Source organism: Cervus canadensis, chromosome 25, assembly GCF_019320065.1.
Source record: "Cervus canadensis isolate Bull #8, Minnesota chromosome 25, ASM1932006v1, whole genome shotgun sequence".
NCBI lineage: Eukaryota > Metazoa > Chordata > Mammalia > Artiodactyla > Cervidae > Cervus > Cervus canadensis.
Genome location: NC_057410.1, coordinates 30,937,129 through 30,955,515, shown reverse-complemented (window position 1 = coordinate 30,955,515; position 18,387 = coordinate 30,937,129). Strand labels below are relative to the sequence as shown.

General features: G+C 35.6%; 1 protein-coding gene and 1 pseudogene across 4 annotated transcripts in view; one reads left to right on the top strand and one right to left on the bottom strand.

Moving 5' to 3' along the window:
* Positions 1–18,387, bottom strand: part of NR2C1 (nuclear receptor subfamily 2 group C member 1) — a 46,643-nt gene that overhangs the window by 18,082 nt on the left and 10,174 nt on the right. For all 4 annotated transcript variants that reach the window (XM_043446195.1, XM_043446196.1, XM_043446197.1 and 1 more), the window contains exons 2-7: positions 15,182–15,253; positions 10,252–10,482; positions 7,080–7,161; positions 5,442–5,621; positions 3,977–4,124; positions 3,781–3,871 (exon numbers count right to left, since the gene is read on the bottom strand). In XM_043446195.1, the coding sequence (XP_043302130.1) occupies positions 3,781–3,871; positions 3,977–4,124; positions 5,442–5,621; positions 7,080–7,161; positions 10,252–10,482; positions 15,182–15,235 (786 nt within the window). In that variant the 5' untranslated portion in view covers positions 15,236–15,253. The remainder of the gene's footprint in view (positions 1–3,780; positions 3,872–3,976; positions 4,125–5,441; positions 5,622–7,079; positions 7,162–10,251; positions 10,483–15,181; positions 15,254–18,387) is intronic.
* Positions 11,798–12,268, top strand: LOC122427044 (annotated as a pseudogene).

The window sequence follows — 18,387 nt, the reverse complement described above, 5'->3', positions numbered from 1 at the left end:
ATCTACAAAGTAAAATCAAAGAGCTCTGAGCTTTTAGACACTTGAGGGAACAAGTTAAAAAATATCAGGCACATTTCCTAGGAAATATTAATATTTACACAGGTTACTTTAAAAACTGCACATAATGGCTATCTATCCACATTAACAATTGCTTTATTTTATTAAAAAGGTATTCACTGCACCAGGTCATAGTTGGGGCATGTGGTATCTAATTCCCTGACAGGGATTGAACGAGGACTACCAGGGAAGCCCCATAACAGTTGCCTTCCCCATAAAAAGACATTAAATTAGATGAGCTTTCAAGATCTTCCAGCATTAAAATTTTGATATTGCTGTAATTTCCAAAACTTATTATGCAAACTCAAAAGTTGCATAGGATAAAATTAATGTTTTACTAAGGAATAGAGAAAAAACAAGAAAAGTGATTACTGAACAGACTTCCAGGATGCCAAGTTTTACCAGCCACTGTGTTAAATGTGTTAAACATCAAGCACTCTGTAGCTAGAAAGTCCCTCTACATTATTTAGGAGATTGGGCTTTTGCTATATACTGCATGTTTTCCTATTTGTCACTAGTTTTTATTTTTGATAATGTGTACATTCTTTATGCATGAATTAACTATAATTCTTTTATGAGAAAATCTGCTCAACTCTCTGACTACCCAGAAATATAATCTGTACAGAAAAAGCAGATAGATGATTGATATTTCTTCCTTTTATTTATCAATTTTAGAGCAATGAATCAATGCCCAAGCAACTTCTTTTTTTTTCTTTTTTTTTTTCCCCAAGCAACTTATGATGAAAGATGAATTTTGAGTATCATTTAAAATTCATATTTTAATATATTTTACTCATTAGTCATTCTTTAATAAATGCTCAAATCATTCCACCCTAATCAAACGAAAGCCTCTTTAGTTGCCTTCTATGACTTCTGACAGGTCCGTAGATATTTTAAGTTTTTCATTATACCTTTATGGTTTTTTAGTGATAATGATTACTCCTAAGAGGATATACATTTCCTTGAATTTTTCTGTATCAATTCTTTAGTTTATGTGAAACTGATTTCAGTGGATAAATAGACAAATAGTTTGTGTGCTCTCCCCAACTAAAGAATGGTCCCAGAATTATTTACTGAGAATTCCACCAGTTACTGAGTTTCTTACACAGCTACAACTTTGTATGTATTTTACGTAACCCACACAACCACCCTGTGAAATCGGAATCACTGTCCCTTTATTACTGGTGAGAAGAATTCCTCACTGTCACTTCAGCAGTCAGTAGTAGAGGCAGGATGGGAAGTCAGATCGGTCTGACAGGAAAGCCTGTGCTCCTAACCCCTACTCCTGCCTTCATTCATGTGTAAAAGAAACATTTTTTGGTGTTTTAATTTGCAACTAAAACATTTATATATTCTCTTCCATTTCATAACATGTCTATCTAGACAGGTGCTTAATGTGGAAAGGACTTACATTGCGGCTTGACAACTTTGGGACCATTTGTCAGAAACTAACCAAACAAGGTTGTTACAATTTAATATAAAGACATTTAGAGAAGTACAGTGTCTGGGCAAGTATTACAGAAAATTTTCAACAAAACTTAGTTCTCTTCCTTTTCTAAAGAAGTTAATAGGTCAATGAAATTGTAACTACCATTCTAAGCACAAATCAGGTAGATAAGGCTAAGTGAAGTCTTGAATGTAGTTCCAAAATATGTGGTAAGATACCAAATCTCCTTGATTAATAACAATATGCTAAAGCCCAACCTGTAAGGCAGACACTCCTATTATCCCTTATTTTATAGATGAGGAAGGAAACTGAGGCACTAAGGTCAAATATCTTGCCCAAGGTTATGCAGCTAGTAAGTGGCAGATGAAATTTGATTCCAGAGCACAAGTATTAAGATTGTCTTGAAGTATCAAACAAAAAATAACAACACAAATCTGGCCATATATAGAATAAATAATCTCATAGGGCATATGAAACCAGATCACATTATAGGTTAAGAGAAACACCAGTAACAGGCTCTCTGAAATCTGCCTTCAGGAACAATGTTTGTTTTCAGTTCTTATACGGGGCTTTCAAACACTATGGAATTCTACATGCTCAATCTAAATAAGCAAATCTTTTTTCTTTCAGACCTCTTGCTCAATAAAGAGTTGCTCCAAATCTCTAAGGGGACCTAGATGACTTGGATACATAGCATGAGAGCTCACGCAACTCTGTTCCTACTCTTGATTCAAGTCAATGTTTTAAGTAAGGTGCATGAAGAATTTCTCTTCACCTGAAATATTTTAAATATCAACATTTTAACACTAAAAAGTTTGTAGGAGAACACAAAAGGAATATAAGGAATTTTATACTTATTATACATTTCTGTATCTGAGGACTTTTATTTCAAGATGAAAGAAACCCAGAAGACTTTTCCACACTGAAGCTATAGGTTGTTCTAGTGGAAAAATGAACATTTCTACTGATAAAATTAATTTATCAGTATTCACAAAATAGAGGCTGCTCCAGTGACCTGACCCATTTCACACTACACTTATGGCAGAAAGCAAAGAAGAACTAAAGAGCCTCTTGATGAAAGTGAAAGAGGAGAGTGAAAAAGTTGGCTTAAAACTCAACTTTCAGAAAACTAAGATTATGGCATCTGGTCCCATCACTTCATGGCCAACAGATGGAGAAACAATGAAAACAGTGATAGACTTTATTTTTGGGGGCTACAGAATCACTGCAGATGGTGACTGCAGCCAAGAAATATAAAGACGCTTGCTCCTTGGAAGAAAAGCTATGACCAACCTAGACAGCATATTCAAAAGCAGAGACATTACTTTGCCAACAAAGGTCTGTCTAGTCAAAGCTATGGTTTTTTCAGTAGTCATGTATGGATGGGCGAGTTGGACTATTAAGAAAGCTTAGAGACAAAGAATTGATGCTTTTGAACTGTGGTGTTAGAGAAGACTATTCAGAGTCCCTTGGACTGCAAGGAGATCCAACCAGTTCATCCTAAAGGAAATTAGTCCTGAATATTCATTGGAAGGACTGATGCTGAAGCTGAAACTCCAATACTTTGGCCACCTGATGCGAAGAACTGACTCATTGGAAAAGACCCCCATGCTGAGAAAGATTGAAGGCGGGAGAAGGGGACGACAGAGGATGTGATGGTTGGATGGCATCACCGATTTGATGGACATGAGTTTGAGAAGCTCCAGGAGTTGGTGATGGACAGGGAGGCCTGGCGTGCTGCAGTCCATGGGGTTGTGAAGAGTCAGACTCGACTGAACTGAAACTTGAGTCAATTTGCACTTAAAGGAAACATCTGTCAAAGAAACCTATCATACAGCAGTCACAATCCTCCAGCTCCAGCTTTAGTGAGCTCACCTCGCCCTAGACAGCAGGACCCGAGAGCATCACAGGGAATCCCAACCTCTGAGCCAATCCCAACCTCTGTTTCCTTTTTGCTGGTTCAAATCCTCTACAAAACTAACTCTTGTCTAAGATTCCTCCACTAGAGTGTTCCACTGCTTATGAGCACTGTAATTTGCTCATCCATGGATTGTTTTCCCTTAAATAAGGAACAGTGAACTCATTACTAAATTTTTTTAGTTTTGTCATTTGATACTACCAAACAGTTGATGATAATTTTCATTAAAATAAAAACAAAAACCTGTAACCCGAAATACTTAAGACCAAATCAATCGGCCAAACTGACGGAGGAGAAAAAGAATAACTTTTATAAGCTTAAGCAGTTTTAAGCTTTAAATTACTTGTACTAAACACACCTTATCTGGTGTCATCAGCATAGTTGACTCAGTTTTTATTCCAGATTGATGAATATTCACAAACATTCCTGAATCTAAAAGTCCTGCTGACCTGTAACAAATAAGTACAAGTTTTAGCCTTAGTTTCACTGGGAAGACAAAAAATGACCACCTACTTAATATATGTCACTGCTGTTTGTTTTTTTTTTTACTATACCTTGCAGTTTCACTATCTGTTACAAAAGTTGGAGTTGCAGCTAATGGGCTTCGAAGGTCTTTTCGAATGTAGATTTTTTCTGTTGAAGCAGCACAGTTGGAAGATTTTTCTCTGGACACTTCAATGGGTTTTCTTTCACACTGAACAGCTACAAAATGTGCCAAATTTATATCACAATGCAGAATTTATAAGCAGTTATAAATGCAAGCTCTAGGTCAGCAATGTTGTTATGGGAGACATGGTTACCAAAACTCTAAAGATAACCATCAATCTTTAGAAATTATTTTTAAGTTCAACAAAGTTGCTTCAAAATAGTAAAACTGGCTTGTTCTCTTTTTCTCTTTTCTTTCCCTGCCCCAGTTGTGGCAGAAATGCAGAATTCCTGTTTTTTAAAAGCTCACTGTCAAGAAGGAAAACCTGAAGTTAGGAGTCCTTTACATGTCTAATATACATAAGAGCATTAAAATATAAAGTAGTATTTAAACAACTAAAGACAATACTGACAGTGAACCACAAAAAGACTCAAGTCAAATCTTTTTTTAATTAAGGGCAGGGAGATTTTTTTTTTTTTAATTTTTTGGTTTTTTAATTTGTACAGGGCAAGGAGATTTTTGAGCAGCAACTCACTTAGTTTTTATTTATAAAATAGAGGTTAATAAAAAAAATAGAGGTAATAAATTTTATGGGCTTCCCTGGTGGCTCAGATAGTAAAGAATCTGCCTGCAATGAGGGAGACCTGGGTTTGATCCCTGGGTTGGGAAGAGCCCTTGGAGAAGGGAATGGCTAACCATTCCAGTATTCTGGCCTGGAGAATCCATGGACAGAGAGGAGCCTGAGGGGTACTGTCCATGGACATGACTGAGCGACTTTCAATAAATTTTACAGCAATTTTATTTCATGATACTTAGGAAAAGTATACTGAAGTTGTTAAATGTATATTTTCTGAGAAAAACAAAACAAAACTGCCAAGATGCAGATCCAAGTTCTGCCACTTATTAGTTATGTGACCTTGGGCAAGTTTCTAAATGTCCTCTGTTCACACAAATGTAAAATGGCTAACAGTAGTATCTACTGACAATAGTGATGTGAGAACAAATAAGTTGTTCGTATGCTATACACAGAGTAAAGCATAATGAGGGCTCAATCAATACTAGCTACTGTCATTACCTTATTAACTAATTTAGTATTAATAGTTTGGTGAAAAACTAAACTGGTATCTAGTTACCTTTTTAAAATTATTATTACCAGATCCAAACTAAAATTACATGCCTGGCATTATAGGCACTCAATTAAGATTTGTTGAACATATAAAAAATACACATTCACACATTTTTATATTTTTGTTGGAAAACTTTAAATTAAAAACCATATATATTTGACATATTTTAACGTGTTAATTTTAACACACTTCTAGGAGTTTGCCTGAATTCTTAAAAGTATTTTCTCCTTAAAAGCTAATACATACAGTCTTGTTTCATTCCAAACGCAATACATCTTTGTAACCTGCAGTATTGACAGCGATTTCGATGGTGTTTATTAATAATACAGTCCTTTGATCCTCGACATGAATAAACTAAATTTTTTCGGATACTTCTTTTAAAAAATCCTTTGCAGCCTTCACAAGTTACTGCTCCATAATGACGCCCTAGAAACAAATGTTTAAGAAAATATGAAAGTCATATTCTTCAGAACTGAAGTAGGCCCGCCAACATCTACCCTTTAAACATGAGATGAAACTGAGATTTCTGAGTTTATGACATGAATTTTTTTTTTTTTTTACGAACTACCAGAAAATGACACAAACAATTCTCTGATAAAATATATTAAACAATATGAGTTTTTAAATTTTGTAAAGCCATTTTAACAATGACATGGAAAATTTGAGAAAGAAAAGAAACAAAATCACCCATACACCCATGATATAAAACTATTTTCACTTCTGAGATCACTTACAAATTACAATTCTATTATGTACTATATAAGGGTTTCCCTGGTGGTTCAGTGGTAAAGAATCCACCTGCCAATGCCGAAGACGCAGGTTTGATCCCCGGGTTAAGAAGATCCCTTGGAGAAGGAAATGGCAGCCTACTCTAGTATTCTAGATACTACTCTAGTATCTAGTATTCTTGCCTGGGAAATCCCATGGACAGAGGAACCTGGAGGGCTACAGTCCATGGGGTCCAAAGAGCTGGACATGACTTAGCGACTTAACAACAATATACTTTATAAAGCTATTTTATTCTGAAAACTATGCTCTAAAAAAAGGATATAATGTCAGTTAGTATTTGAAATCTAATCATCCTTCCTCATAGTGAGTCCCACTTTTTAAAATTTCTGGAGAAATCTGTTACACTTCGATAAACCTATCATTTTCACAAACCACATCCTTGGCATAAAAACTATTAACAAACTGAACATACTCTGGGAAAAGTTCTAGTGCAAGTTTTGTAATGAAGCTATGGGAAAGATAAAAAAGATGAAGGAAAACAAGCTGGGCCCTTAAACTTATCTCAATGGTACTTGTGAATATATATGAATAAATATGGGTATGTTCTGGGCATGAAGGAACAATGGCCAGAACTAAAACAGCATAAACCTGAGTACTAAAAACAGGCTTGGAGAAATGTCTGCTCAACTATGCAGAGCATTTCATCAGGGTCAACCAGAGCTTTTCCATCTCAGTAATTACTCTGTATTCCTAGAATGACAACAGGGCTCAAAAGGCAGATTAATAATCTAATGTTACATGTTATTAAGGATCACAACTAATTTTTAAGCAATACCTTTGACAAAACTGGTTTCATATTCAGAAAAATTTCCACATGTTCAGTTTACTTTCAAAACAGTCAAACTGTCTTTCATAATTCTTTGAAATATGCATTTTATGTCACTGCAAGATCACTTTAAACTGCAGTGAAATAAAAAACCTTTAGGTGAATAAAAAGCTCTGGGGGAAAATCAGTTAAATTTCATAGGCTACAAATATGAACCACAAAAACAACATGCTCCTTTATTTTACTTTTTACTTTCAGTAGAAGAAAAGGAGTAGTGAGGCAGTTATTTTAACAACACAACACATATAGGAGGTTATTTTTAGTATTACCTGATGCTTTGTCTCCACATACTACGCAAAGATCAAAAACCTTATTTGCTCCTTGTTCTGAGGAAGAATTATCTGTTAAGAACTAAAGAAACCCCCCCAAAACAAACAAACAAACAAAAAAACAATAATTTGTTGTTACTCAGTAGTAATACTCTAATGTAAAAAATTAAAAGAACTTTCAGTCATATTACTTTTTGCTTTCTTTTTTGTAAGTTATTCTGAAACTTTGAACTCTATTATTATGCATGTATCAATTAAACTAGTCTTAATTTTCTTTACATAAAAATTAAAATTTCAATGTTATAAAAAGTACAGACAGAAATAATACCTTTTTAGTTTGTTCCATAACAATTCATTAAAGAGTCTTTTTTTTTTTAAAGTAAAGAGTCTTAAACACACAAATACATGAGTATATTTTTTACTGCATCTCACCCATAAAGTATTTTATTCATATGGAACACACCAAATTACTGTAGCAGTTATCTGTCCTATTGTGACATTTCTTTGAATAACTCAGGACATTTCCCCATAGAATGATATGACTAAAATAAGCTATAATAGCATAAAAAGAGAAATCTAATTATTTTAAATAGAAAAAGGTTATGAAGAAAAAAAAATCTCTTGAAGCATTTACTTATAACTATGGAACATGACTGATGTACAAAGGTATAAACTTTTCGTTCAGCTAGCTGTCTAAGGATTGGGTGTCTAAGGATTAGGTGCAGAGGTTGAGAACACTGGACTCTGGAGTCTGTTAATGACAGCAAATTAGTAGGGACTAGATGGGGTGGCCTTGGGCAAATTACTAAATCTCTTTAAATTATATTAAGAGCTCATCACTAGGTACAGCTAATATAATATAAAGAAATACTAGTTTCTTCTTTTAGGTTTATCCTTCAATCTGTCATTTTCTTTCAATCTTTTGAAATGTGAAGAAATTAAATTCAAGCTTCAAAATGGTAAAAACCTAGCCCTGCTTTAAAAAAGCTCACAAGATAATCCTCTACTTTGACTCTTTTCCTTCTCTTAGGGGTGTGAATGCCTTCAGGAACAATTCTGATTTTAAAAACTTTTAACAGTCACTAAAATAGCTGTCCCCGGAATTCCTTGGTGGTCCGGTGGTTAGGACTCTGTGCTTTCACTGCTGAGGGTCTGGGTTTGACCCCTGGTTGAGTAACTAAGATCCTGCATGCCATGCAGCAAGGTCAAAAAAATTTTTAAAAAATAAAACAGCTGTCCCTTACTATGTTATAGTAGCATAATTTCTTCTAATATCACCATAAAAATCAGTCTTCAATGAAAACTTAAAAAAACAATTTCTGGTATTAGATATCCTTTGAAAACATCTATGACAAGCATCTATCTTTTTTTAAATAGCATATCTACTGCAAACGGTGCTAATCTTTTGTTTATTTCCTAAGGGTGGAAGAGACACTGAGGTTAACAGGCTTGCCCACATCCCATCTTAGGTCACTAGAACAGAAATCAAATCTTGGCCCAGGGGAATTCCATCCTATACCAGTTTCCCTTTCATTGCTCTTAAGAGATGCAAAATACTGATATTATTTTTATTTTTTAAATAAAGAAAACCTTTGAAAAAGATTAACTTTAGAGTAAAGAAATCTGATACACACCTTTTCAGCCAACTGATGTCACCAGTCATAAATATGATGATAGGAAGTACCCTTGGAATGATGTGATGAAAATGGCACTTAACTTCTGCTAACTACTCCCCCAAACCCACAACCCCAGTCTAACCAAGAAAAAAACATCAGACCAAGTCCCACAATAACACAATTTATAATATACCTGACCAGTACAACTTAAAACTATCAAAGTCACCAAATATAAGGGAAGTCTGAGAAATTGTCACAGATATGAGGAGTCAAAGGAAACATGACAAATGTACTATAATTTGGTATCCTGGAGCAGACAGACATTAGGTAAAAATTAGGGAAAGCTATGGATTTTAGCTAATATATAAATACTACCAGTTCATTATTTATAATAAATATATCACACTAATGTAGAATGTTAATAATATGAGTAATTTGTGTTGGGTGATTATATGGGAACTCTCCATACTAAATGCTCAATATTTCTGTAAATACAAAACTTCTCTTAAAAAAGATCAAGGTTGTTTATTAAAAAAATAAAGAAATTAGGGTATGGATAATGTCATACATTTTTTTAGTGACTTCTTTCTAATAACTTTATGTATTTTATCCATTTTCTATATTAGCTGTTTTTAAAATATAAAATTATATAATTGGAAGAATAATACAATCTATGAGAATATATAGGCATAATTTTCTATCTTATGAATTTGGAGCTTTTCAATTCTAAAAGGAATTTTTTCTTGATTAGCTCTTCATCACAAAATGTGGAATCCATTTTTAAGTGAGCACCCTCACCAAAGCCTCTGGAGGCCAACTTAAGGGTTCATTGTATTTATACTCAGTCATAGCAACCAGTGGTAAAAACAGCAGCTACATAATTGTATAAAAGCCTACACTGGCTCTTTGAAGAATAATGTACAACTAGCAAAAATTAAAAACAATGTAAAGTTAATTTACACTACTGATTGAGTTCCAGTGTTAAAGCAGACCATAGGACAGACTGCTTACTACATTAGTGAAGATGTATATGACAAAAGGGAAGCAAAAGTCACAAAGCTGCTAGCTGAAATATGGACTTCTTGATTTGGCAGCTGCTTGTTCACAGCAGAGGCATCTTCGTCTTGGAAACTGCAGTTACAGAATTCTGTAGATGCTCCTGATTTGGAAGCTTCCTAACTGCAAAAGCATAAGGTCACCTAGAAGCAAGTTCTGAAGCAGGCTCCCATATTTATTCTTGGAAACCTGACCTACAAGTGTTCTTTTAGCCTTTCTAACAGTAATTTGAGCTCTCTACATTCTTTGTTAAATTCCTTCCTGCCCAAACTAGCCAGAGTAGATCTTACTATATGCCACTAAAAACCCACCAAAATATACACTGTGAAGATGTGTGAGGAACAGTATAGTGGCCCATAGGAGAAGGTAGCACATAATTTTATACAAGATCTTTTCCTACTGAACATGCAGGATAAAAAGTCTTAATGTCAGGACTTCTTTTATGATATGCTCTTTCTTTTTTTCAAGGATAAGATTAAAAAGAAACTCTATGAATTTACCTGGAGCTGTTGTGTAGACAAATCAGGAGTTGTAAAAAATAACTGGTTGACACCTGCTGCATCTGGGGTTGTGAAGAAAACTTTTCCTGGAGTAGAGTCTTGCCTGGCCAGAATGACTTTGCTTGGAGTAGAGCCATCGTGATTTGTCAGAATGAACTGTTTGCCTTGGGTATTATGATCAATTGCTGTCACAATCTGGATTTTCTGGCCAGTAGGCTGCTCTGTAACAATCTAATATAATCATGTCATTAGTAATTAAGTCAACTTAATCTTTTTTCCTTCTCTAAGGACAATTTTTCTCATATCTTCAGACAAAGCTAGACTAGAAAAGCATACTATTACATATATAGATTCAATGTAATACACATAACACACATACCATTTAATCTAGCAATCCTACTTCCATGACATCCTACCCTACAGAAATAAACAACTGTGTAAATAAAGTTACAATAGTAAGAACACTTGGACTTCACTATTTTGATTCTTTCCCTTCCCCTCCTTTCTACCTTCCATATACATAAACATATACTGGGTATATTCTATTTGCCAATTGCTGTTTGTTCTGGGTCCCTGGATAAATTTTTATTCTCATAAAGCTTTTACCTTAGTGAGGAAAGGCAGATAAAAAACAAGTAAGCAAATAATATTTTCAGGCAGTATTAAGTATTATAAAGTAAAATAAAGCAGGGTAAGCTGGGGGTTATTGATGGAATGAGAGTGATGAGGAGATAACATTTCAGCACAGACCTGAGTGAAGGAACAGACCAAGGCTTAGGACTAGCCAGGGGAAGTGCATCCCTAGTAGAGGAAGCAGCCTGTGGGACAGGAAGAGTGTGTTGGATATAGCTTAGGCAAAAGGCACAGCAAGAGAGCTGTGTGAGTGAAACTGGATGGAAGAGAGATTTATGGTAGGAGGTGGGAGAAACAAAAAGGGTTTTGTAGGCCATACAACATCTGATTTCCTACTGGATGACATGGGGATCCACTGAAGGGTTTACAGAGCAGTGACGTGGCAGGATCTTTTGCAAACAGCATCTTTCTAGATTTAGTGTAAAGATCAGACTATGAATGTTTAAGAACAGAATCAAGGGAGACCAGAAAGGATGCTAGTGCACAAACAATGGCAGCACTAGGGTACTGTATACAGGCAGAGACATAGGCCAAGATTGGGGTAGTAGCCATGCTAGGGGTGAAAAATAATCTGGGATATTTTATAAAGGGAGAGGTAACGAGATATGCTGATGGACTGGATATGGAATATGATGGTCAAGGATGGCCTGACCAAGTAGGACAGAACTGTCATTTACTGAGATACAGTAGTCTGGGGAAGAAAAAGTTCATGAATAAAAAGAACAGCCTAGTATTGAGGGTTTTTGTTGTAGCTGAGCAAATATTTTATGGGAAAAATCTCAATAAGCCAATTAAATTCCCTGAATTCAATTTTTAAATGGCAAAGCTGATTTTTTCCCAAGTTTTTTCTATTTCTCTGAAATTATTTTCATCAAGACTATTTTCTACTTTTTCTGGCTCTCTATGCAGCCCCATGGCGGTCGTGAAGAACAAGCGCCTTATGAAAGGAGGCAAAAAGAGAGCCAAGAAGAAAGTGGTTGACTCAGTTTCTAAAAAAGATTGGTATGATATGAAAGCATCAGTTACGTTCAATATAAGGAATACTGGGAAAAATTTGGTCACAAGAACTCAAGGAACCAAAATCACATCTGATGGCCTCAAAGATTGTGTTTTTGAAATGAGTCTAACTAATCTGCAGAATGCTGAAGTAGCATTTAGAAAATTCAAGCTAATTATTGAGAATGTTCAAGGCAAAACATTGCCTGACTAATTTCCATGGCATGGATCTTATCCGTAACATATTCCATGGTCAAAAAGTGGCAGACCATAATTGAAGCTCATGTTGATGTCAAGACTACCGATGGTTACTTGCTTCATCTGTTCTGTGTGGGTAACTAAAAAATGCAACCATCAGATTTGGAAGACCTTTTATGCTCAGCACTAGCAGGTACGGCAGATCCAGATGAATGACTTGAAAGAGGCGGTCAATAAAATGATTCCAGATAGTATTGGAAAAGACTTGCTAATCTATTTCTCCATTCCAAGATGTCTTCATTAGAAAAGCAAAAAATGCTAAAGAAGCCCAAGTTTGAATTGGGAAAACTCATGGAGCTACATGGTTGAAGGTAGTAGTTCTGGAAAAGCTACTGGGGATGAGACAGGTGCTAAAGTTAAATGAATCGGTGAATACAAGCCACCAGTCCAAAAATCTGTTTAAAATGCACACTTTTAAAGATGACAAATAAAAGATCTTACTTGTGGTAGAAAAAAAAAAGACTATTTTCTACACAAAATTTACCGCACAGTTCTGAATCACTAGTTAGTTTTTGTCTAGAGCACACTGTATTGATGATGGCTGCTACCAACTTGAGTTTCCTTTTTTGACCATTATTTCTACCATGCCCTATTTTCCTGGCTGCAGTTTTAACTGTTGTCAGTTTTGTTCTGCATAGGTTATTTCTACCAAGTCTAGTCTCCATCCTCCCCACTAACAATTTCTGCAATTTTCAATGATACCTATAAGAGGTTTTCAATCAGTTCATCTGTAATTTTACCATGTAAAGTTTATGCTGTTATACATTTTATTTTAGAATATTCCTATCAGAAATATTCATTGTAAACTGAATAAAAATCTAATAGCTCACACTTCTTTCTTAGAGACAAGAGCATCAGATACATGCAGGGTCCAACTGTTATTGCCTGGAAACACTTTGCTTAGATGGGTAAAAGTATGTTTACTGCAGCACAATAATTATAATTAGAAACTGAAGTGATCCAAGTGGCCTTCAATAAAGAAGAGTAAATAGATTATGGAAACAGTTCTCAGGTCTTAGGATTTCTTTACATGCCAAAATAAATAAATAAAAATCACTGAGAGCCCAAACAGCTTTTATTTACATAGGTTATATCTATTGATATTTATCATACTGAAATTAAAATAGAAAAAATTTAAAATATTTATAAATTCATTTAAAAATAACCCATTAAATATTAACATAATATAATATTTAATGAAAAATAAGTATATTTTCCAAAACAAAAAAAAATTCAGTGGAGGACAGGGGCACTGATTTACATTTTTGCAAACAGATTCAATGTCTGGCTTAACAGAAGCTGGATACTCATACCTGCCTGTGCATTCAATCTGCTGCAAAGGCTGTTTTGGTTAAAACAAAGCAAGAAAATCCAGCCTTATATTTTTTGGGTAAAAGGGGGAAGACTATCTTAATTGCTTCTTCAAATTGTGTAAACTGTTCTTTGGTATGACATCAAAACTTGAAAAGTGATAGCTTTTTAGAGGTTAGCTGCAATGTGGAATCAGAAACTATTGGGTTTGGGTTTTTCTGTAAGATGTTACAAGAAACTCGAACTAACTTCTTAGCCAACCAATATATTAAAATCTATTGGTCTATCCTGCAATGTGAATCCTTCACTTATGAGCGGTTTTGTTACATTATGCACTGGTCATTTGGAAAACACTGGTTCAATGAGTTATGTACACCTTTTAAATTTTGACATATTTTAACCTATCATGTAACAGGTAGTCTCTGGAAAATTACACCGTATGTTTGTAAGAGAATGACAGTGAAAAGACAAACAGCATTTTAGTATTATTATGAGAATGGTTTGGACCTTGCTGACTCTCTGAAAGAGTCCCTAGACGAGATTTTGAAAACCTCTGGGCTATGGAACTTCTTACTAGAACACAACTGTTTATACGATATAGATCTCTTTCTAATGGTCCATTAAACCTCAGATTTCGCACCCTTCAGAAACAGTCTCTGACTAGATCCTCACACCCCACAACTCTTCATTAGCTGTTTTTCTTCCATGTTCCCAATTCCCGATTACACTCTACAAAATTACCTATCATAGCACTGAACATATTCTATTTTTATTGTCCAATTATTCAACCATCTCTCACTAGATCAGAGTGAACTGAAAGTCAGTTCAGTTCAGTTGCTCAGTTGTGTCTGACTCTTTGCAACCCCATGAACCGCAGCACGCCAGGCCTCCCTGTTCATCACCTACTCCCGGAGTTTACCCAATCTCATGTCCATTGAGTCGGTGATGCCATCCAACCATCTCATCCTCTGTCGTCCCCTTCTCCTCCTGCCCTCAATCTTTCCCAGCATCAGGGTCTTTTCAAATGAGTCAGCTCTTCGCATTAGGTGGCCAAAGGATTGGAGTTTCAGCTTCAACATCAGTCCTTCCAAAGAACACTCAGGACTGATCTCCTTTAGGATGGACTGGTTGGATCTCCTTGCAGTCCAAGGGACTCTCAAGAGTTTCCTCCAACACCACAGTTCAAAAACATCAATTCTTCAGCACTCAGCTTTCTTTACAATCCAACTCTCACATCCATACATGACTACTCGAAAAATCATAGCCTTGACTAGACAGACCTTTGTTGACAAAGTAATGTCTGTTTTTTAATATGTTGTCTAGGTTGGTCATAACTTTCCTTCCAAGGAGTAAGCGTCTTTTAATTTCATGGCAGAAGTCACCATCTGCAGTGATTTTGGAGCCCAGAAAAATGAAGTCAGCCAGTTTCCACTGTTTCCCCATCTATTTGTCATGAAGTGATGGGACCGGATGCCATGATCTTAGTTTTCTGAATGTTGAGATTTAAGCCAACCTTTTCACTCTCCTCTTTCACTTTCATCAAGAGGTTCTTTAGTTCTTCTTCGCTTCCTGCCATAAGGGTGCTGTCATCTGCATATTATTGATATTTCTCCAGGCAATCTTGATATCAGCAATCTAGGGTATCTTTTATCTCTGTGTCACCAAAACCTAGCAAACTTATTTGTATAAATCAGTTTGGTTAAGCAGTTAATGAACAGTAAGTTAGACATACCTCTCCCATTTGTTGTTCAATAATGTGATGTGCAATTTCTTCTATGGATGCCATGATTTGATTGCCAGTGTCCTGCCAAAAATAAAAAGATGCTTTTTCACAATTATACCCACAAAACATATTAACTGAAGAATTTACAAATGAAATTACATGATAGTTAGGATTTGCTTCAAAATAATCTGGTTGTGTGGGTAGGGGTGGGAAGGAATAAACAACTTAAGACTGGCCGTGTGTTGACAATTATCAAGGACTGCTGAAGTTTATACAAGAGTTCATAAAACTATTCTCTCCGCTTTTACAAATTTTGAAAATGTCTATCAAAAAAAACTTAATTCAATACCAAACAATTTCACTTTTCAAAGTTACCAAAGTCTAAATCACAGACTTTTGATATAGATCAGGAATGGTTTATTAAAGAAGGTCAACCCAGTCTATAAATAAATACATCACTGTAGCCATTTAACATACTTTTTAATCAGTATACTGTAAAAGCTGACAAAATAATTATATTCATTCAGAAGACTAGAAGATTTCTCCAGAATTTTGTCATTGTTCTTCATTGTTCTTAAGTGTTAAGTTTAGTTTGAATTTTAACATAAAACTGTCTTCAAATAGAGTCAGTAAGATTAACAGATTGACTTTGACATTTGCTTTTTCTCTATATCAGGTAGTCAAGAATACAAAAATCATTTGACTTTATACTGTCATAAATTCACAATTCTACAATTATATTATTAATCACCAAATTATATATTAATCACCAAATTACTTGTCTTTCAATCTCTTTTAAAACCTTAAATGTTTCAATTACTTGTTCTAAAAGCAATATACAGTATTTAGATTACTCAACCATCTCCCACTTGAAAAGTAGTGCCAGTTAAGTGCCCTCAACCTCTCTGGAACCCAACCAAGGAGATGGTTACTGCCAAAGCCTCTGTGCTCTGGGTCCCTAATGGAATTGGCAATCCTCTCAAACTCTGCTCCGTTTTGGCGGGGGGTGGGCGAGAAGGTGTGTCATTCTTCCTTTTTTTGGAAAGGTAATATATGTTCAAAATAGAACAGCGCTGTTGACCCACCCGGTATTCCAGAGTTCCAGAATTCCAACAGCCTTCACTCATTTCATCCCATTTATGTCCCCTTCAGTCCAACCTGGCAGCATTTCTGCTGGCATGAATTCTCAGAAATCTTTGTTGCCTCCCATGCAATTCATGCGGGTTCATGCCACCAGACAAAAGACAGTCCTGTACAGATCTCTTGTGGGTAACTGCATCTCTATTCCTACCATGTGCTGTACATAGATCTCAAGGACACTGTGAATGTAGTCTTTTGAACAAGGCCGCTTACTTTTCCTACATGAAAAACTCTTCCTTTGAGACTCACTCAAGCGAGTTATACCAGTTTTTAATGTCATTCATTCATTTCTCTTTCAATTGCATTACTCATTGAAGACTGACGGACTGTTGTCCCGTTCCTACCATTCTCCCAGTTTCTTGACCTCAAGATCCAATAACATTCACCCACTTGCTATTAATACTTTAATACTGTGGTGTCAGACTGCTCTAACGTATATATTTAACATTATTTTAGCTCTTAATATTCTTCAAAGCCTTCCCTTTAACTATAGGACATGAAGTGCCAATGGTTAAACCTTACATTTTAGCCATATGCATTACTTGTAATTCCTTGAATTTATTACCATGTTGCTTCATATTGCCATGTCTCTGCTAATGGCTTTTTTCTACCACAACTGTCATGGAATCACTAGGTCAACATGTGTTTGTTTTCCAAGACTAAATTTAACTCAAAAAAACTGAGGAAAAATAAGCATTCTTTACATATTGTTGATGTAAGTCTAAATTGAAACCTTCCCAGAAATTTGCCCATGTTTATCAAAGCCTTAAAACTTTTCCTGCTCATTGATCCAATAATTCATTCAATATTCTTCCATTCAACAATAATTGTTGAGTGCTTACTGTGAGCCAGGCAGTTTTCCAAATGTTAGGGATATATCTTTCTAAATGTCAGGGAGTATTAAAACAAGGGCTTCCCTGACAGCTCAGTTGGTAAAGAATTCGCCTGTAATGCAGGAGACCTCGGTTTGATTCCTGGGTTGGGAAGATCCTCTGGAGAAGGGACAGGCTATACTCACTCCAATATTCTTTGGCTTCCCTTGCGGCTTAGCTGGTAAAGAACCTGCCTGCAATGTGGGAGACCTGGGTGTGACCCCAGGGATGGGAAGGTCCCCCGGAGAAGGGAAAGACTACCTATTCCAGTATTCTGGCCTGGAAAATTCCATGGACTGTATAGTGGGAGAACAGACAATAAATAAAATATACAAACATTCTCAAATATTAATGATGACTTCTCTAAGTGGAGATTTACAGACCACATATTTTCTGCTTTTTGAATGGCTATCTACTAATGGGTAATTAGAAAAGTAAACATTCCTTCATTTGTAATCCACTGTATTTTGTGCCTATTTATCTTCCAAAGCACCTGGTTTTATCTGTGTAGATAATAAAAGACTTCTAAAGGAAAATAACTCGGAGTTTTTCAATGGACTAATTTTTTCCAGTGAACCTGTAGTGTTTAACACTGCCTGGTATTTGTATTTGAACTCGGAAAGCATCAATATTTACTGAAAGATACTCATCAGGCACTGTGTGACTACTGGACTTCACAGAGAATAAGACAGAGACAATCTCTGCCGCATGGAGCTTGTATTTTAATGAGGAAACAGATTTTTTAAATTACCATGTACTAAATGCTACGAAGTAAACTAGGAAGTAGTGATAAAGAGAAAAACAGAAAAATATAGGAGGGGGTTTATAAAGGTAGTAGAGTGCCCTAGAGTCAAGTCAAATCAGACTTTCAATCCCATTTTTATTATTTACTAAATGTTTAACTACATGTCAGTCACTTAAGGCTGTTTGCTTATAAATGAAACGGATTCAGTAAAACCTATCTCAAAATATTCTTGTAAAAATTGAGTTTGTGAAAATATCTTTGTCAACGTATGTTGTTGTTCAGTTGCTCAGTCATGTTCAACTCCTTGCAACCCCATGGACTGAAGCATGCCAGGCTTCCCTGTCCTTCACTATATCCTGGAGTTTGGTCAAACTCATGTCCACTGAGTCAGTGATGCCATCTAACCATCTCATCCTCTGTCACCTCCTTCTCCTCCTGCCCTCAGTCTTTCCCAGTAC